This window comes from Paramisgurnus dabryanus, chromosome 5 (assembly GCF_030506205.2).
Source record: "Paramisgurnus dabryanus chromosome 5, PD_genome_1.1, whole genome shotgun sequence".
In the NCBI taxonomy this organism is placed as follows: domain Eukaryota; kingdom Metazoa; phylum Chordata; class Actinopteri; order Cypriniformes; family Cobitidae; genus Paramisgurnus; species Paramisgurnus dabryanus.
The window spans coordinates 12,474,082-12,496,385 of record NC_133341.1 but is presented as its reverse complement, the minus strand read 5'-3'; the positions used below and the strand labels follow the sequence as shown (position 1 = coordinate 12,496,385).

General features: G+C 37.8%; 1 protein-coding gene across 1 annotated transcript in view; it reads right to left on the bottom strand.

The window, feature by feature from the left end:
- Window positions 1–22,304, bottom strand: part of wdfy3 (WD repeat and FYVE domain containing 3) — a 102,401-nt gene that overhangs the window by 40,368 nt on the left and 39,729 nt on the right. The window contains 9 exon segments of the mRNA XM_065266889.2: window positions 537–768; window positions 1,416–1,597; window positions 1,962–2,180; window positions 7,294–7,394; window positions 9,630–9,864; window positions 11,591–11,703; window positions 16,024–16,238; window positions 16,843–17,014; window positions 20,017–20,100. Coding sequence (XP_065122961.2) covers window positions 537–768; window positions 1,416–1,597; window positions 1,962–2,180; window positions 7,294–7,394; window positions 9,630–9,864; window positions 11,591–11,703; window positions 16,024–16,238; window positions 16,843–17,014; window positions 20,017–20,100 — 1,553 coding nt within the window.

Genomic DNA, 22,304 nt, shown 5'->3' with positions numbered 1-22,304 from the left:
CACGCGCAGGGTTAATGTACTTGTGAATGACGGCTCACAAACGCGCGGGATAGGCTTTGTATACATATCCCGCGCTTGAGCATGACGGGCATTAAATACGCGGAATTCCGCGGAGTTTTCTGCCGAAATCTGCGGGCGGGAATTCCGTTTGCGTCTGCCTATAACGTTATACTCCTGCTGCTATTTAAGTTGTCACGTTATTGTTTGTAACGGTTCTGAATCATTTTTTTATATATATAAGTTTGTTATTCATAAGTGTATAACATGCTGTTTCAAACATTAAGTAAAAAAGTAATCCAGACAACCCTGTTTATGACTGTCACTGTTAATAATTTTGTGATTGAACCTCCATTACGGTGGGTTTTCGATGCGCGTGGGGGGCGCCTAGATATTCGAATATATTCGGATACATTGCATGATATTCGAAATCCGTTCGAATTTGATTTTTCTCAAAAGTGACAGCCCTGCTAACTTACAATCAAACTTTTCACAGAGACCATAGTTATCCACCACAATGTAAAATCACAGGTACTCACATGGCATGTAAACAGCTTGGAAACTGCCAACATAATTTGGTCCCAGCTCATAGATGGCAGCTACACTTGCAGCAGGCAGCACCTCCTCCAGAAAGTGTGTGGGCCCCAGTCGCCAGACCAAAGCGGAGAGCTGGCGCTGGGCCGGCGGCGTGCCGATGTAGCTGTACACCGTGCTAACCACGGGTGGGTTTGCGGAGGCCGATCCGCCAGGGGCGTTGTGAACATAGTGCAGCTGCAATGATAAGAATAACAAGAGAGGTGAGTCTGACCTCATCGGTTCCTGAGGCAGGAAATGCATTTGATCAATCAGAGTAATAGTTAAAGCTGCAGTGATTATAGTGAATGAAACAAGAACATGAAACCTCAAAAGGAAGCAGAGGCCTGAAGGTGTGAAATAAACAAGGTGTGAAACTGAGCTGCTAAAATCTATTTTACAGAAGATAAAATAATTTTGTGCATTATTTTAACAAAACATTTTTGCAATGATTATTTTAGTTTATTTCTTTTCAGATGTATGACCAATAGCCCACGTCATTCTGTCACTCATCATAAATTGTGAATGGTTAAAATACCGTATAATATTTCTGATGTCAAATAAGAGGCCAGTTTTGGGTTCTGCTAAAGGTACTAATGTTAAACACGTGAAACGAGGCAAGAAAATGTGACCACAGCAATGGTGATACAAGAACAGTGTACATGGAGTAACAATGATCTTGTAATGTCTTCTGAAGGTAAAAAGCCAGTTCAAATGCAAAATAAACGCTATAGTCCTACAGAATCAGCAGACACCAGCAACACAAATCATCAAACCGCCACTTATCCTGTGACATCAGACAAAACAAAACAATAAACATGTTCACATCAGAAGCTGGGCCACACCTTGACTGTGTTGACCATCTGACCATCAATGTAGAGAGTTGCCATGCTGTTCTTCAGCATTCCTTTGCTCATAACCAACACCAGGTGGTGCCACTGTCCCTCGGTGATGATGTCAGCACATCGGAAGCGAGCGCAGCAGGGCAGGATCTCATAGAAGGAGGACTCCTCACTGAAGTCATCCACTGTGAGGGGAGAGAAAGGAAATGATGTCATGTCACTAACCACAGACAAAGGAACTTTTCCTCTGCATTTCAGTCTGTGAAACTCTGCTACACATTTATTTGTCTTTTGTTAGTTTGACTACAGCACACACAGGCATGCTGTCATCACAAGCCAGAACATTTTTTTTATGGCACTTACGAAAACAGAATTAAACATTTTTTTTTCATACTTCTAATTTTCCTAATTAAAAGATTCTACAGCTTTGTTGGTCTGTAAAAATATCAGATCTGTAAAGGTTACATCCGACGATTTACTTTAATAAACTTTAATTTGTGGTAAAGGAAGTGCGAGTGTCATGAAAAATGTAGTTCTTAAAACACTTGCTGTAGGACTGAAGCAGCTCCTCCTTGGTGGACACAATTAGAGATCGGTCCTTAGCGGAGAGCACAATGGCCAGGCACACGTAATGCTGCTCGGATGAGGTGGCCCTCCGCACCACTGTGAGCAGACGAACCGCGTGGCTCTGTGGCGGTGTGCTGAAGCGCTCAACACAAAACCACGTCGAGTAGCTCAGGCCAGATGGGGGGGGGAAGAATCGCTCTCCTAGAGAGATAAAAAATGAACACAACTTAATCATTTTCCTGACATTTCATTCAATTCATTTTATTTATTTACTTTTTATTTGGGAATACACACTGATTCTTGAAACTTTGGCAAAAACATGTCCCACTAAAAAAGTGCTAATTGTTGGAAATTAAAAACATTTTCATGAAGAAAAAGAATCAATGTTATAATCAGGGGGTCCTTTGCAGATATGTGTGGTTTTTTTTAGTTTTTTTTTAAATTAATTTTATGATTATATGCTGGCCCATTGCCTACAAAATCAGCTGTCCTCGGTTAAGAGATAATCATTTCAACTTGATTAAAAAAGCCAAAAGTAATAATTGAATTGAATAATATATTTACCACATGAAAGGGTACATTGTAATTTGTATTAAAAACTACAAACAGTGAGTTCTGAACAATATTTACTATTAATTTGTGATTGCTCAAAATGTGTCCCACATATTCGTCACCACCATCAGATATTTATAAAAAGCAAAAAAATCAGACAACTACAGGGTCAACTGCATTCCTGAGGACCCCATTTTCAAACCTTTAGCTTTACTGCATGCTTCAAGATCACTCAAGCTCCTGTATGTTTGCTATTTTCTCTTAAACTTGTTCATCATTTTGGACACTGCTACTGTGACAACCATAACATGTCAACACCGTCATCTTTGTAAAAAAACATTAGATTATGAAATAAATGTATCATTTTTAAGAAGAGGTCTGAAGTAGCTAGCAACAGAGGGGAAACAAGATGGCTAATGTGAACAACTCATCTATTTTTTTTATCTATATTAGGTTTTTGTCACCACCCTCAGATGTCACCACCGTCAGGTTTTCTGTCTTTTCTGTCAGGTTTTATGTATTTTAGGAAGTTATGATTTGATATTTGTTCATCACAGTGCTCAGGATTGTTATTTTTGGACCAAATATTTACATAAATTTTAAGCAAGAAGCCATTGACTTGAGTGGTATACATTTTGAAATAACAAGGCCAATGTCACCACCATCAGATGGAGTTTTATTTGTTTTAAATAAAAATGCTTACAATATGTTTCTTCAGTGCTGTTGAGTTATTAAATTAATAGTCTCTATTAATACAAAAATATGTTTATTAAATAAAAAAATCATTACTTATTCTATTTAGGCTTAAAGTAAACGTTGTATGAGTAATAACTGGAAAAACGCCTATTTTATGAAAAAAATACGAACAGGGGAGGTTGCACCAGTAAATTGCTGAACAGCCAAGACCTTGGTCTATAATGATATACCTTCAGATTTTGTAATTTAACAAACTTTTTTTTTTCAAAATTTAAACCTGTTTTATCCTAATTCCCAAGAATCAGAAACAATATTTAATCTATGATGCATAAATACTAATGTTAGATATTATGAGAATCAAAATAGTCTCATTTGCAAGCGAAGATTGAACTATTGTTGGAAAGGATGTGTTTAAGAAAATAAAGTGTCATATTTAGAAAAACATTACTGTACACCAATACAACGGCCAGGCCATTTATTTAAAGTGCACCTATTTCATTGCTAAAAAACTACATTATTTTGTGTATTTGGTAAAATTACATGTGTTTGCATGGTTTATGGTTATTATTTTCCACATACTGTACATTTTTGTCAGCCTGGGTGCCAGCCGAATTTAGCCCTGCCCACAACATTGTAGGCTTGGGGAAATTCGGTCTGGAGTCACTCCGTAGTGGTGCTACTATGCTCGTACAAAAACTGCCGGACCAATCAAATTGTCAGGCAGGGCGTTATACGATGATGGACAGATGATGAACAGTAACGTAATCAACAACGTCAACAAAGAGCGCTTGTGTTAAATCCATTTACAACAAAGATGGCTGCCGCTGGAGAATTGAGATGTGAAGATTCTGCCATCGAGTCTGTTTTAGAAGATAACGACAGCGCATTGATTTTAAAAGATGAACAGAGAAAGCGATGGAACACAATGAAAATAGGCAACACGGCATGCACGACAACGTGAATATAACTAACGTCGTTGCCAGCTCCTTTTCGGAAGCCCGTGGATAAAGTTCATCTAACTTACGAATGGTCAGAGATAGTCTGACTGTATGACTTAGTAAATAACTCACAATGTTATGATATGAATGAAATGTTGTAAACATAGTAGGTGTCGGTACGTTCGCTAACTCAGACTTAGCATAATAATAATGTTAGTGTCATTGTAGCGAAATAACTAGCAGTTCGTTCAGGCTGCAAAAGATGCCATTTTAACATACGTCGCACACTGGGTTGCTCTGATTGGTTATAGGTCTAAGAGGAATTTTTGGTCCTAGTTCGATTTAAACACGCCCTATAATCACAGCCCAATGGCGCGGTTACAGACTCAAATTCTGACTAAAATTGAGTATGACAACGTCAGGCTACATTTTGTAGCTCCAGATTTCCTGGTCTTCCTGAAATGCACGGATTTTGTACAAAACTGTCCCTGATTGGCCAGCTAATCTGTATGTTGTGATTGGCCTGAATACATCTGATGTCAGCCGTAAATGTGACGCTCCTTACCATGTTTAAAAGGTTCGGTCACAATGCAGTGCTTTCAGGAGTTAACTTACAGGCTGTGAGTCCAAGCAAGAGGAATTATGATAATATCGGTCTTCTCTACATTACCAATCTCAGGAAGTAAACAGTTGCCTACAATCCGTGTGTTTATTGTTGTCCAAGAAAAGAGATTGACGATAACTTGCATCAACGTTTACTTTAGGGTGTGTACCTTTTGCATATAGTTAACATGTACTAATACACACTTACACACCAAAGCAAATTTAAAATCGGACGATAGGTGATCTTTAAATGATTTTGGCTATGACTTTTATTATTGCCAATACCTTGCCGCCAACAAAAGCCAATTAGAATATACTAGTCAACATTTGAAGTGGGTCAAAACATTCATCAAAGTTCTCCTTAGACAAGAATGGGTATTGGTTTTAAGACAACTTTTAAGAAAGGTTTTGATCCACTTGAAATGTTGAATAGTGTAGTTTATAAAGTAAACCGCATCGATTACCCTCAGAAGTCCTTTATTAAATCCCTGGGGATTATTTCTGTAAAGAATGTACAGTATACACTTATTGGGCTTGAAAGGACCCTGTTTTTTACAGTTATAAAGCTTGGAAGAGCCAGGACATTTACTAAAATAACTCAAATTTATATGATTCTCACATATGTATCTCGGATGGCTTGAGTGCGAGTAAATCATAAAGTAATTTTCATTTTTCTGTAAAGTGTTTTGTGGATTTACTGTATATATTTCTGACCCAGCCTGTGAAATCCAATCTGAAGCCTTATAATCTAATTATGGAGATGTTTAGTTTGATTTCAGTCATTGATTTCACATTCATTTTAATATTTTACTTGAACTTACTCAATATCAAGACTCTATTTCCACAGAATGGACATGTAGGGTTATTTTATGTAGTAGAAAACAGTAAACCACAAAAAAAACGACTTTTGTTAGGTTTTCACAGACTTGGTCACATACTAGCCATCGACCACCCAATGCTTTCGAAGTAAGAGAACTGTGCCAGCCATTAAAATGAACATTGGTTAGACACAATGTACTACACACTTTTACAATAGCAGAGAGCATCACCCTATCAACAGCAAGACATAAACTAATAAAATGGAAAGCCTGATTGCAATGTAAGTTGCTTTGGATAAAAGCATCAAATGCATAACTGTAAAAGGCATGCAGATAAGCATGAAGCATTTCCAAGTTACAACAGTCCCATTTTCTATAAACATCAAAAATCATTACCAAGCTAAACTCCCTGCAAAGTCCTATTTCATAATGAACTATTTCTTCTAGCACACATGTTTAACATTTTATTCCAAGCTTATTAGGACACAAAATCCACTTGGGCTTGCAACCCAAACCCAGGGACCCCCAGCAAGAAGTCAAGAACAATGAACCAGACTGCAAGAGATCTGAATGAAACTCTCCAAGCAGGAATGACGATGATGATGTAATCGGCAAAAATAGGTCAGTGGACATGATGCAGGAATCTATCTATAAATACTGAAGTCATCCATTTACATTCAAGACAGAGAGTGAGAGAAAGACATAGCGAAGGGAGGAGATAGATGTAGGATAAACAGGGGACAGAAAAATGAAGAGAGAAAGAGAGAGAGAGAGGGGAGGGGGGAGAGAGAGAGAGAGAGAGAGAGAGAGAGAGAGAGAGGCAGCGAGCCCTGAATCACCTCATTAATACTACATAGGCACTTGCACGCCTACTCAAGGCTGCTAGGAGCTGGTGACTCTCACATAGGAGCATAACACACACACACACACACACACACACACACACACACACAATTTCTGTCAAGCTCTGTCAAGTTTCAGTGCAAATTCTCTGTTCTCTAGACTCCGCCAGATTCAGTCACACTCATTGCGCTCCTTCCCTCTCCACCTCATGCCTGTCAAACACATATACTCCTTACAAAATTTGTCAAACTGCCTCCTACACACCCACCTTCTTAAACTTAAACAAACAAACAAAAAACTCTTTATCAAACTATGTTTATGTCTCTCTGAACATGAATATATGAAGAGCCCAGATCAGCTAAACGCCACTTTGGGTCAAAAATGAAAGAATCACATTAACCGAATGCTCTTGGCATGTATTATACATTCATCAGATACATTTGCTTTAAATGCACTTAATCCCAGTCGCATGCCATTAAGAAATCACAGTTTGTTTGCAGAAGTTCATTAAGAGTCTGCAAAAAAATGCTAATTTACAGGAAAACATGTCAGGCGCACTTAGAGGGTTTTGCCTTAAAACATATTAATTTAGTCATTAGTGCTGTAATAAGCAGGATAATGTAGTCAATCAGCCATTAATTGTTAAATTCACCCCAGCAGTATGATCAGGACCAACAAAGCGATAGTGATCATTTGACTGTACATTATCCTGTACTTAATGGATGTCTAACTGCAGCATACTTTATCAACTTAATGATAACATTTACATTTATTTCATATTTTGGGCTTTATATCACACAAATGAGATGCTATCGGCTGATATTATGTAAATGAAAGGATTGTGTTGTGTGCGGGCATACGAACCATTTCCCATACCGCTGACCACCGCCCCATCACTCACTCCAGATGTGTTTGCATTGCTTGAGGGTGCGTTGTGAGGAGCCAGACTGGGCAAAAACAAACAGCTGGAGAGGAAAGAAGGATGAGAAAACAACAAAAGATAAATATCAGGAATTCCTGCGTTCCGGGCGTTTTTTTTTGTGCCTCTCGGTGATAGACAGTCATAAAATGTGAGAAAATTTCACACTAACGGATTATAAAGTAAAGGAGATTGATATGATTCATATTAGTGGGTGTCTTGCTTTACGTAACACAGACAAAATAGTACATCGTAATATAGCACATTATGAAAATGTGTATTTAAACTTACTTAAAAATCAACAATTCGACTTCATGTACACGATCTTTAAAGGGACACTTCACTTTTTTGAAAATATGCTCATTTTTCAGCTCCGGTAGAGTTAAACATTTGATTTTTACCATTTTGGAATCCATTCAGCCAATCTCCGGGTTTGGTGGTACCACTTTTAGCATAGCTTAGCATAATCCATTGAATCCGATTAGACCATTAGCATCGCACTTAAAAATAACCAAAGAGTTTCAATATTTTTCCTATTGAAAGTTACCCAGAGGACTATTTTCGGGCGTTCTGCTCCTGCGGCACCCATGTTACGGCAGCAAAGTCCTTGATTATTACGCCGGAATGAGTATAGTCCCTAGCCATATCTGCCTAGAAAATCGCAACTTTTAATTTTCTTGAGTCAAGTTTTAAATACAAAAAATATTGAAACTATTTGGTCATGATGCTAATGGTCTAATCAGATTCAATGGATTATGCTAAGCTATGCTAAAAGTGGTACTGCCAGACCCGGAGATCGGCTGAATGGATTCCAAAATGGTAAAACTCAAATGTTTAACTTTAGGGGAGCTGGAAACTTAGCCTATTTTAAAAAAAAAAGTCCCTTTAAGGGTTTGCTCATAAAATAGGAAAATAGGTTTTGTGCATCGTGATACTGCTGTCAATCTCTACTTTATTAAACATTCAGTTTTTATCAAATAAACAGAAAACCCCACTGTCACTCAAAATAGCTTCTGAACAGAGCTCTGTGGAGGCTAATTAACTCTTTCAAAGGAAGCCTCATATGTCTTGTTAAAATCGAACAAGCTGTGGTCTGAAACACCCCGCAACAATACAACCATCCAACCAGAAACGTTTAGACATTAACACGGACCACCAGACGTGTTTGTGTGTGTGTGTTTGGGCTTAGCTATAATTTAAGTACAAAACTGTCTCCATAAGTTAGTTAAATTAGACATTTAGAGGATATTATAATTTGGAAAATCATTCATGAATTAAATATGTTTGGTTTGTAATTAAAAAATGCTAACATTTATTTTATAAGACGACTAGGGTTTTTAAATTGTAATAAGCTTTAAATACAAAGAAAAATTATTTTTTCAATAAATGTGTTCTGAAAGGGTCTAATGTTTATCCCTTTTTTCTAAGCACTCTCTTATAACCCAAAAAGCTCTAAGACCAGCTGTGGCGGCACCATTAGGCTCGTCCACACGCCCAAATACAGAACGTGTTTAAATGAATATTTTATGAAGGCAGATGGGAAGTGCACTGCGTGTGCTGATTTTTTTAGCATTTGTGCGATGAATTGTGGGCCAGTACAAGTGATTTTTACATCTTTGGTTATACTAAAGCACATCTATTTAAATGTACGGATGCAGAAGGAAATATTTAAAGACACTGGAGGAAACATATGACTGAAACATAATTTTTTTACTGCACAGTTGGTACAGCTTTACAGGGAATTGAAGTCCACTGAGCAATAAAAGTGCTGTGAAATAACACTATTAAACTGAAAAAAATGACCAAACTGGGAGATTTGGTAAAATAAGAATGTAATCGGTGCACAACTGCTATTATTTAAGGCATGTGGGTTAGCCATGCCTGTCTTTTCATTAAAAAAAACTGCCATTCAAGCAGTTATCTATTTGGAAAGGAGACAAAGTATGATAATTGTGCTTTCATAATGAATGAAAATGATAAAACATCAGATCTGTTTGATTTTCAGTTCAAAATGTGTCCTTATGGGATTATGTTAAACAGAAACAGATGGAGGCTCACAGTGTGGATTCTTTGTTGTGCTTTGAACTGTGTTATGTTGAGAGATTTATGCGCGTTTCAAGCCTGTATTTTGGGGGATTGAAAACTAGGTCATGCTTTCAGAAGCACAACATTAAATTTATGTTTGATCAAAGTACTGCATGTTGAATTTTCAATAAATCTCTGATGCATGAATGATGGATACATGTTTGTTTGTCAGTGACTATGCAAACAGTAGCCTTACCCAAACCCCTCTAATGACGTGTCAAACTCCACGAAAGCAGGTGTGTCAGAGGAGCCATGGAGACGGATGTCATGGGGCGTCGTCATGGAGACCAGGCACTTGACTCGGGTGAGGGGCACAGTGCTGCCCTCGGCCGATCGCACAAGACTCCGACTGATCCGGTATTGGCTGTTGTCCTCATTAATTGTAAACACGCTGTCTGGCCCAAAACCCTCCATGGACAAGGTCATGCTGTCTGAAGGTGCAAAAGAACAGATGTTGGTGGGGAAATGCACATACACGACTACACTATACAGGAAATCATGCAAAATAAAAAAGAACTGATACAGCCAGTTTTGTCTTATAAATGCTTGTAGCATTAAACTGCTATGTAAGGTAAAATATAAAATAACATTAACGCAATTGCAATTTGTCATTTAAAGGAAAACACCACCATTTTTCTATATTTTACCATTTGCTTGCCTCAATTTATACGAATTAATACATGCCTATCTTTATTCAATGCGTACACTTAATCTTTGTACAGCACATCGTGAATGTGTTAGCATTTAGCCTAGCCCCATTCAGTCCTTAGGATCCAAACAGGGATGAATATAGAAGCCACCAAACACTTCCATGTTTTACCTTTTTAAAGACTGTTTCATGAGTAGTCACAGGAGTCAGTACAGTGGCACAAAAAGTTTGGTTGGTTTTAAATTCATCCCTGTTTGGATCCTAAGGAATGAATTGGGCTAAGCTAAATGCTAATACATTCACGATGCGCTGTACAAAGATATGCATGTTATAATTTGTCTAAATTGAGGTAAGAACATAGGCCTCGTACACACTGCAAACTTTCGGGAGTGACAAGTGACAACCGCATTTAATTTTTCTTGTTCGCAGTTTTTTTCGTGCAAGATCTGGCAACACAAGTCAGCAAACGCTCGTGCCTCTGTCATTTTCTGCACCGCGTATACAAAATAAGTTTTCCCCTTCTAGGCATTTATTTTTTTCAGAAGAAAGACCTGTCATGTCCATCATGCATGTTTAAACACTTTATTAACTACTAGTTGTTCAGTTCGGTTATGTACACACTATGCAGAGTTTCTGTAAATGCGGTTGTCTATACCTGCATTTTGCAGAAGTTAATTCGGTTGTGAATGCGGTTGTCAGTCCCGTAAATTACTAAACTGTGTGTGTACAGAACAGGATCAAGCATTAAAAGGTGAAGTAACAACCAAAGTAATATGCAGTGTGTAAAGGACCCAAGCAAAATATTGAAAAACGGTTTTCCTTTAAATAACAGTTATTGCAAGAGTATTAAAATAATATAAAACTAGCTGGTGAATATGGCAGAAAATAAATAAATTCAGTGTGAGAAACAAAATATCAGCATTTAAAAAAAAAGATTATGTACTGTAGTTCACATTTATTCCAATATCGAGTGCCATTTGTGTGCCGTTATGAGTTACAGTCTTCGCAGGCACTCTACATAAGTCACCAGTGAGGATTCATTATAATTAGGTTACTGCCTTAAAAGGCAGCTGCATATCCAGACAGTAGGAAGTGAGATCACTACGCTAATCTGTTGTGAATATAACCAACTAAAATAACTGCTTGTGCGGTTGGACCCCTGAGTGCACAACCTCCCATTCCAGTAAGCGAAAACCTTTACTTTAACAAGTTCAAACAAAATCGTTCAACATAGCGTGGGCTCGGAGAAAAGTAATTTCACTGGTAATTAAGGAAGCTAGGAACTCATCTCCGGCAAACGAGGAGCCGAGGATAAGGAGAAGGGAATTTCTTTTGTTTGATTCTGATAGTGATTGATTCAGTGAAGCCTACAGTAATATCTCTCCTTTCACTGGCCCACAGAGAAGCTACAGAAACAAGTGCACACAACACGGACACAGACTCTTTATGGGATGGCACAAAAGCACAGTGACAGTTCTATTAGTCCACATGCATTCCTTTATTCTTACTTCGCATTTCAGCCTCATAGCTGAGGGAGCTCGGTTTGTGGACCCGGTACTGCTTCAAGAGCTTTTTGTCCCAAGCGCCACAATTCAGAGGATTTCCTAGCCGTAGAAATTCCCTGCAAAAAATGGATAAACAATATTTTATGAAGATATGTTTACATATTTTGTAAACTTAATAGGTAACACTTTACTTGAAGGAGTGTTTATAAGACTGACATGACACCTTCATAATCATGACATGACACATAAAGGAGATTTTATGCACATTTATGATACCTGTCATTAAGGGTGTTTTCACACCTAGTTCGTTTGAGCCCTCCAAACGCTCTCGGAGCAGTTCAGGGTGTATATGTGAACAAACCAAGTGATCTCAGACCCCCTTAAAAGGACCCAAAAGCGAACCGAACTCAGACCACACGTTTTGACATTGTATCAAAATCAGCTGCTACACAGAAAGCTGGGATCTGAGTTCTTATGAAGTTGTGATGTGAACAAGAAAGGGGATCACTTCAGTTCTGAAGAGGACCAAAAAAAGAACTGGGTACTCATTGGAGTCCACTATATTGTGAACATCAAAAGGACTGAGTTCACATTCGGCTAGTTCCTTTTCTGGTTCACTCAAAGTGAACTTGGTTTGGTTCTTTTAAAATGAAAAGATAAAGTGACATTCGCTCAATTATGTTATTTTTAATGAAATGATGACTTTGTTTTAGATGTCTTTATTATGACAACTAGACATAAACCAATACATCATAACTTGTCATAAATCTGTCATAAACATGATATAGCATATTAATAATCAAACTTAAGAAACTACCTAGCTTTATGGGTTAACATTACATTAAACTGTCATGTAGTCGGTTTTAGACATTGACTGTCATGAGGCCATTATAATTGTGTCATGAATATTTTCCTGACCACTTTTTATGAGCGATACAAACTGAATTGTCATTAAAATGTAATTGTCAAATGTCAGTGTTCATCCTCTGTCAAGTAATCTAAACAGCGTTATGAATATGTTTCTTGACCTCAATTTCCGACGTGGTACATATTGAAGCTAAAGCTAGGTAGTTAAATTTAATTATTAATCTGCTATGTCATGTTTATGAGAAATTTATGATTGATGAAGTTATGATGTATTGGTTTATGTCAAGTTGTCTAACAAAGTCATCTCAAACAATGTCATCTTTGCATACAAAAAATATATAATTGAACAAATGACACGTAAAGACAGTTGTCATAAACGTGCATAAAATCTTCTTCATAATCATGACACATGTCATGTCATGATTATGAAGGTGTCATGTCAGTCTTATAAACACTCCTTCAAGTAAAGTGTTAACACTTAGAACAAAGAGAAACAGAGTGTGTTTTAGAAAATCCATTCAAAGAATGGTATAGGGCAGGGATGTGCAACTCCTGGAGTTCTGGAGGGCTGGTGTCCTGCAGAGTTTAGCTGAAACCATAATTAAACACACCTGAAGCGGTCAATTAAGGTCTTACTAGGCATACTAGAAACATAGGCAGGTGTGCTGAGGCAAGTTGTAGCCAAACTCTGCAGGAGACCGGCCCTCCAGGACCGAAGTTGCCCATTACTGGTATAGGGGGTTCTCAAAGTGGGGTCCGTAATCCATAGCCAGGAGGTCTGGGAAATAATACGCTATAATTTGTAAAACTGTGTTGGATTATTAAAAAAAAGCAATTTAGACAATCTAGAGATTGTGGCATATCAAAACAAAATATCACGACTCACTTTACTTGAAAAACAAAAACCTTCTCCTCAACCCTCTCTTGTTCCAAATGCAATAAGAATTTTTTTAAAAGCACATAAGTGGTTTTAACATGATTCAAGTTGAAATGTGTTTTTGTTTATTACTATAAAACAGGTCTGAAGCATTTAGGTTTACTTACAGTCTGTGTAACACCGACTAAGCGTAGGCTACGTTGTACAATCGACACAGAAGTATGAATTGGGTTTTAGATGAGCTGAGCTGAATTGCTGTTTTTGGTATTTTATAGGAAAGTCTGCACCCCTTTAGATCAGCCATGCGGAAAATTGAAAATCACTAATCCCTTCTACTTAGAGACTAACCATGGAGAGCTTTAAATAACGTTGAGATGTGTCAAATTTGATTATTTTCTTTTTATGCAAACGCGCAGCTGTGATGAGATCAAATCTATAAAGACCAAATCATGCAAGACCCCTAGGAGCAAAACTAATTTTGAACTGACTCATCTGGTTTTGGTATAAACAAAAACACAGGTTCGAAAGGAGCTTAGATGTGGGATGCAATGCAATCGTGGGGGGGGGGGTTGAAACATACTCCATTAAAATATAGATCCATAAATATTAGTCTTAGAAGTATACAATGTAATGCAGCCTTTGTAAAGCTTGTAATACTATGTCTGTCTGTCTATCTATACATTTACATCTTAATTATGCATTTGGTAGAGCAGACGCGTTTATACAAAGGGTCTAAAGGTATAAATGTATATGTGTGTTCCCTGGGATATAATGGCAAGACAACATGTCTTTGATTACACTTTCTAACATTATATGTACAGTGTATGCAAACAATTACTTATACAACCTACTAAATATTACTAAACAGCATCAAATGAATTACCACAGTTAAACTTTTATAAAGACAGAATTCACAATAACACATTGTGAGTCAAACATGACTCTGATGGAGTAAATGGGGTTCATTCAGTTAAGGATTTGCCAAAGCAATAACTTTGAGTAAATCATTAAAATAAACAGCTCAAACAAGCCATTTCTTTACCATATGGACAACACTAATCTGTTTGAAAGTAGTTGTATGTTTGTTTTTAAACGCAGCCAGTTAAAAAAAGTGTAATAAAAGAAAGTGTCCTTGCTTTATTTACCCGTACACAGTCTTTGTGTCACACCACATTCAATTTGGTTTGGTTTCTTACAAATGTTATTAACCTGGCTATAATTCTGGATGCTTTAACATATTTCATGAAAATGAATCATAAGTATACAGTGTCATAGGTACATCTCTGACGTTTATAACAAACCAAACCGTTTGAAAATCGATAGAAAATTGAGCAAGTAATGGTCATTTAAAAGTACATGCTCCATTAAACACAATGCTACCAGTGAGCGAGCTGTCTGAGGTAAGATGGCCGCCAGGTGCGGACGTCGACCTCCATTGGCCAGCAGCACGGGCGAGACATCTAGCCTTTATTATACATATCTATGCTTGTAACATCAAAGCTTGATATATAAATATGCGAACATGAATCAGTCCCTCCAGAATAACATGATTAAAACATGAAAAACATGAAGCATAATCAGCCAAAGTCCAAATATTTATGCAGGGGCCACATTTTTTCAAATACGCCGCACTTTCGCAGCATAAATTGCAGATTTCCGTGTGCAAAATATGCGGGGCTTGCATGATTTCATAATTCAAAAATCACATATATCTTAGCAAAAAGTTAAAAAGTTGCCATGGGAATGTTATGAAGTGACGTGATTATGTGACGTGAACATCATTAAAAAGCTGCAAAAGCTGCAAACAGTTTTTGCAAGTTCCCGCAGTTTCATCGCATAAAACTGCATAAATATCCTGCATATTCCATTGCATTTTTTAAGAACGTCCAGCAAGATCAAGGAATCTTACCCTTACCTTGCCCGAAACAATCAGAAAAAACCTAAAATAACTGATGAATAAAACAACAATCTCTTAAATATGTAATTTCATGAACGTTTTACTAAACAAACAATAAAGAAATCTCACGGTTTGTATTTTCTTCCTCATCCAGTGGTACATTCAATACAAATATAAGTCAATAATTTTGAGTAATATGTTAAAGAATTTGTGATTTAAAAAGCAAAGTTTCAATACTTTAATAGCGTTAGATAAATAGTATATGCATAGTACATGCGTTCATTTTAGGATGTGGAGCCACATGTGCGGTTAAAAAAATTGCACATCTCCATGCGAAATGAGGTCTCGCGCAACCAACGCGCACGACTGCCCACTCCGCGTTGACGTCAGTTTTGCAGCGCGCACCAACGCTTATGGGGACACGCCGAGTATAAACAAGGCTTCATTCAGTGGACAAACCCAGGTAAATTGCTTGTAATATGATTATTGCTGATGCACTGTATGCACATACACACTCTTGCTACTGTGAACAGCTGTACAATCTCTATGCCCAATTTTTACATTCAATCAAGCTAGTGTGAAGCTTTTTAGGGCTCCAATGCTCAACTGATAAAACGGTATTACAAAAGGCTATAAGCCATTATGCTGCAGGATATAAATCCTATTACAGCTCTATCTAGGCCTGAGCGGCATTGTTTTGAATGCTTTGTTGGTCTCTTCTCAAGTTCCCTTTAGCAATTTCCTCTCGTACCGCTTATCGAAGGATGATAACGTAATGAAAGTCTTTTGAGTCACCTGAGCACCATGGGCTGTAGGGCCTGAGAGGCCAGTCGCTCAAACATCCTTTGTAGGGGTGGGTGGAGCGGGTGATCTTCATCTCCTAAAGCACAGCTACAGCGTTGAAGTAGGCGTGAGTGCAGACCCGCCTCACAAAGGATCTGCTGGTTCCTCTCCGAATGCACCAGAAGCTGCAGGATGTTAGCAACCGCTAACTGAAGATCCAGAGCATGCTGAGAAGCAAGGTGAGAGTGAAGTGAGTTTCAGGCCTCAAAGATGATGAAACTTTGAATTGAAATGAAAAACTAAGATTTGTAGCTTAGCCAAACACCAAGAGTCATTGCATGATAATTGCATGATAATGTCAGTAAGTTCTGTAGACCACTGCAGTGAATCAGCGAGGCCATTAGGGAGATCGGATTCTCATTGCGGATCCTGAAATAGTATTGACTATAGACTTAATATTGATGGTACATGAGATGGATGTTTTTATTGTCCATTAGACGATTCATGAGCGATGTCTTTGAAGATGTAAAAACTTGGCTCTGTCTCAAAGCATAATGAACATAGTAAGCATGCTGCTGGTATCTCAAATTGTAGGCACCAGCGTAAACATCACATTTCATGGATGTGGCAAACCAAGCTCTGCATTTTGTGTACTACTGTATATATTTTCATGGCAATTTGATATTCATTAAGCTTTTCTAGTTTCAAGTCAGGGATAAACAACCGTTTGTGCAACCATTTTCTTCAAAGAGATGCCCATGTAGACAGGTCAGAGGGTATCTGCTCACTAGATTTTAAGACAGAGCCAATGTACAAGCAAGCAGCTCATACCTCAGGCTGTGTGTCAGAAGACACGGAAGGTAGAAGGTCTACCATTGCCAACACTGCTCCAGGGTGAATGACCACCGGGTCTGAGGAGTGCTGAGAGGGATTTCCTAAGTGCACCTTCAGGTCTGTTAAGGGTTTGCCAGGAGCCGAATTGGATGAGCCGTGATAGCCATGTCTATTGAAAAGAAGAGATTGTTTAATCACTCATCTTAGTTTTTAGCACAAAACAATCATACACATGTGCAGTCCTATTAAATATGAGCAAAGAAAGTTGCGGAATTAAAAATGCACTGTGTATTATATTGATCTTTAAAAAAAAAAATCACAAAATCTAACAATTCATTGAACCAAAATAATTGAAAATGGAGGAAGCTCATTTTGAAATGCGCTTTTCTCATGCTTTAGCAATTACTCGTCCCATTTTTAAATAATTGAATATTATCTGCAACCAATATGCCAGCTCTGAGTCCTCTGTAATGTCTCATGAGGTTGAAGGCAGACAGAACAGATCCTCTCTCTATCCTACTTTTACATTGGTCCACGTTGGGGCTTTTTCTTCTTCAGTACACCTCACTAATTTTCTAAGGGTTTAGGTCAAGGGCCTCGGATGGCCATGGTAGGACTTTGATATTGTGCTCAGTAACCAATTTTTGAGTTGATTTTTGGCACATTATAAGATTTCTAGCAAAGGATGTCAGGATATTATTTGTTGGTGTTTAATATAATCCATAATTCTGTGTATCTAAACAAGACCCACAACATTAAAGATCCAGGAGTATATTTAACCGTGTGCAAAAAAACCCATCTTGTGCAAGTTATAGAATTTGGCGTTTGTGTTACCTCATATATTTGTCACATAAAGATTTCTAGGGGTACTAATAATTGTGGCCAATGTGCATTTGAAATATGTGTAGTGTCAAATGATTAATCGGGATAAATCGCATACAAAATAGAAGTTAGTGTTTGCATAATATATGTGTGTGTTATTGTTATGTATACATAAATACACACACATATTTATATATATGCATTTGTGTGTATTTATATATACACTTACCTAAAGGATTATTAGGAACACCATACTAATACTGTGTTTGACCCCCTTTCGCCTTCAGAACTGCCTTAATTCTACGTGGCATTGATTCAACAAGGTGCTGAAAGCATTCTTTAGAAATGTTGGCCCATATTGATAGGATAGCATCTTGCAGTTGATGGAGATTTGCGGGATGCACATCCAGAGCACAAAGCTCCCATTCCACCACATCCCAAAGAAGCTCTATTGGGTAGAGATCTGGTGACTGTGGGGGCCATTTTAGTACAGTGAACTCATTGTCATGTTCAAGAAACCAATTTGAAATATTGAAATTTTGAGCTTTGTGACATGGTGCATTATCCTGCTGGAAGTAGCCATCAGAGGATGGGTACATGGTGGTCATAAAGGGATAGACATGGTCAGAAACAATGCTCAGGTAGGCAGTGGCATTTAAACGATGCCCAATTGGCACTAAGGGGCCTAAAGTTTGCCATAGAAAACATCGCCCACACCATTCCACCACCACCAGCGTGCACAGTGGTAACAAGGCATGATGGATCCACGTTCTCATTCTGTTTACACCAAATTCTGATTCTACCATCTGTATGTCTCAAAAGAAAGTCTTCAACTGTCCAATTTTGGTGAGCTCGTGCAAATTGTAGCCTCTTTTTCCTATTTGTAGTGGAGATTCGTGGTACCCGGTGGGGTCATCTGCTGTTGTAGCCCATCTGGCTCAAGGTTGTGCGTGTTGTGGCTTCACAAATGCTTTGCTGCATACCTCGGTTGTAACGAGTGGTTATTTCAGTCAAAGTTGCTATTCCATCAGCTTAAATCAGTTGGCCCATTCTCCTCTGACCTCTAGCATCAACAAGGCATTTTCGCCCACAGGACTGCCGCATTCTGGATCTTTGTCTCTTTTCACACCATTCTTTGTAAACCCTAAAAATGGTTGTGCCTGAAAATCCCAGTGAAATACTCCGACAATCATGCCATGCTCAAAGTTGCTTAAATCACCTTTCTTTCCCATTCTGACATCAATTTGGAGTAAATGCATTGAAGCAACTGCCAGGTGATTAGTTGATTAGATAATTGCATTAATGAGAAACTGAACAGTTGTTTCTAATAATCCTTTAGGTGAGTGTATATACATAATATATGTGTCTGTACTGTGTGTAATATTATGCAAACACAAACCCTTTTTTGTATGCCATAAAAAATATATTTTTTTATTAGAGATCTATTATTTATTTAATTTCCCCCTTATTTTTTGTTAAATAAAAAAGACTGATAGAACAATGCATATTTCTTTCAACAACCTTTTTGGCTCATATTTAAGCATGTCAACTCTGACCAGGACTGTATACCTCATATATTGGCAGTATTATCCAGATATAATGTAACCTAACCAGATGAGACATGATGGAACAAAATTACAGTAATGTGCTTTTAATAGTTTACTATGTGAAGCTTTAGGAATTGGCACGTTATCCTACTATGCACCTCCACAATCTGTCTTTTTATATACATGTTTACAAGTGATATATTAACAGGAAGCAGAATGTTGGGCCAATGAGTTTACAGGGTAAACAGGTAAAATGCTGAAGTAATCAAGCAATCGACAGCGTTAAGCGACAAGCAGCACCACATTATGTCACTAATGGTTAGACAATGCGTCAGTGAAATTTGTTGGATTAAACATTCTCTAAAATACAGAATTGTTCAAGAAAACGAGCTTCAGCGGTGAGCAAAAGTAACTTAACACGGCAGATGATATGATGTGGAGAAGAGTAAAGGGTGATGAATAAATGTGTAAATGCAGTTATGCAGCAAAACAACAGCCAATCAGAAAATATTTCAAAGTTCATTATACATAATATGTGGATAAGGATTTTCACGCTTCATGGTGTGCGGGCTAATCTGTGCAACACCAGACACAGAAACCAAGTAACAGTAACCAACAAAATAATTCAAAGTAAGGTATTAGAGAAAGATTGAAGGAAACGATAAACAAATATAGTGATCAAGAGAGGGAATAGTTGAATGAAAGAAGAGAGAAGGAAATGGAAGACTGAACAGGCAAGTAATAAGAATTAAAAAGAGGAAATGACAGAGGAAAAATAGGAAGAGGTGACAGAAAGCAGTACCTCTTCCTGGCGATTGCTGGCGTGCCCCATGGAGAGGGCAACGAGGTCTCGTGAGTCAAGCAGGGAGGCACCTGCTCAGCACGACTACAGCCGTTCAACCGCACAAACACGCAGAGTCACGACCCGACAATCAACATAAAGACAGACCGAACATTCCCACAGCCATCCAAACACAAACAAACAGCCGTTCCATACCACACACACCCAGCGTGTGCAGCCAGGCAATGCCAGAGGTTACAAAAAGACAGAGAAATGAGAAAGAGCAAGAGAGGGAGGCAGTTAGTTCCTGTTGAAAATACAGCTCACAGCAAAGCACATATAGAGGAACTATACATCATGCAAATCTAACACAAACACAAGCCCAAAGCATTGCTGCTCAGATGGCATGAAAAGGCATTTGCATCACTTTGTAAAGTAAGGATGTTCAATAAATAGCAGATAAATAGTGTTGTGGCTTTCGCTGGCAAAAAAAAATCTAGCACCAGAAGAGACGCTAGGATGGTAATTTTTGTTTTGTATGTCATTAAGGGGTGGGGTTATCAGAGCTATATTATACCTAGCCTCAGACCCATGGACCACTGGCTAACGTCTGACGCAAAAGGCACACAAAATTGTAAAAACATGAAAATCATGTGTCCTAGTCTGTAACTATATGCAGAAAACATAACAAAACGGTGTTTTGCTGCTTTACCTGTCAGTCAGATGGCATTTAGGGCAATCTTTGGTTAATGAAAGCTGCTAGACCCCATTCTTACTGCCGTCGGTCTGAAGGTCTGGCTATGTGGGACTATATTACACTAGAATCATGGGATGGTCACACTAGACTTATTTGTCGGACTATATTTTTCAATATAAGCTCTTGGCTTCGTCCATCTTTGCTTTTCAGTAGAAATAAATGTTACGCTGTGACGTTACAGTTTTCTACTAGTCACATATCTCCACGTGATACGAATTCCCAGGTGAAAGTTTGCCATACTTGATCTCTGGTGCGAAAATATCTTTGCACAACCTCTTTCTGATGCATCCGCATGCATATAAATGGAAGTCAATAGAATAAACAGTGTAGTGTGACCCAGAGTCGTATAATAATAGAGTTACGACACTCACATAGACGTCCGTTGCAAGAATGGAATGCGGAAGAAACAGCGTTTCATGTAGTGACCGGTAGTGACGCATAGTTCCAAACGCAGCACTGAAGCCCATTCATTTCAATGGCACCTGCTGGTAAATCGATGAAATTACCGTTTCTCTTTACATTTTCGGACATTTCATTAATATAGTCAACAGTGATATTTTATGAATGATTATCGTTAATAATAACTAGTAAATTTTTTATATTTTAATGAGTTGTGTATAATGTGTGAATAATATAGATTTAATGGTTTAATATTTTATTACTGGTGGCCATCTACTTTATACTTATCTTTTTTATATATTACGAGTAACACTAGGGGGCAACAGCGACAAGCTAAATGCCTTATAAGAAAGTCACACTGCTTCACAATGCTGCTATGTGTTTCATTGTGTTTGGTAAGTAATACGAGTGATGTATCCTCGAAAATCATGTATGATTATATTAACATTTAATGTGAATTTAAAATATGAATTTAGTGTGTTTCTGTTATGCTTCACTGTTACAAATAACCGCGTTGGCGATCTTTTTTGTGATTTTAATATAGTAAAAGTGTAGGAATTATATTTTTAGCAGATTGATAGCCATTTATATAGCCATATTTTGGTACAAAAATAAAAGATAAACTGTGTTGCTGTAGTTGGTATAGATAACCACAGTTATATTTGGGTCACAATTAACTGTTTATCTTTATTAACCTCTTCAACCCTGAGGACCCTGTCCCGGGTCCAGAATTTCGTATTTTGACTTAATATAAAATATTCTTTTAATCTTTGATGCTCCGTCATGGACCCCAGTAACAAATATGAGATACTGTTTGAAAGCTTAGAGTCTCTACTTTCTGCAGATATGCATCACTTTGACACATCTTTTACTGTAAGAAAGTTATTTACACTTAATTTACACTATCACCCCCCCAATATTTTATTATATCATTTAATATTTACATATTTCATATTTTTCAAAAATGACAAACATGGGCAAGTCTTATATCAAATGAAAGCTCTCACTCTCAGGAATAAGGCTACATCGTTATTTTTGTTCTAATATCAACACATATCCAACAATCGCTGAATGAATAATAAGGTAAAAAATGGTCTTTTGTAAACATATGGGAAACTTGAGTGTGGACTGCCTCAGATAGCACATATAGCCA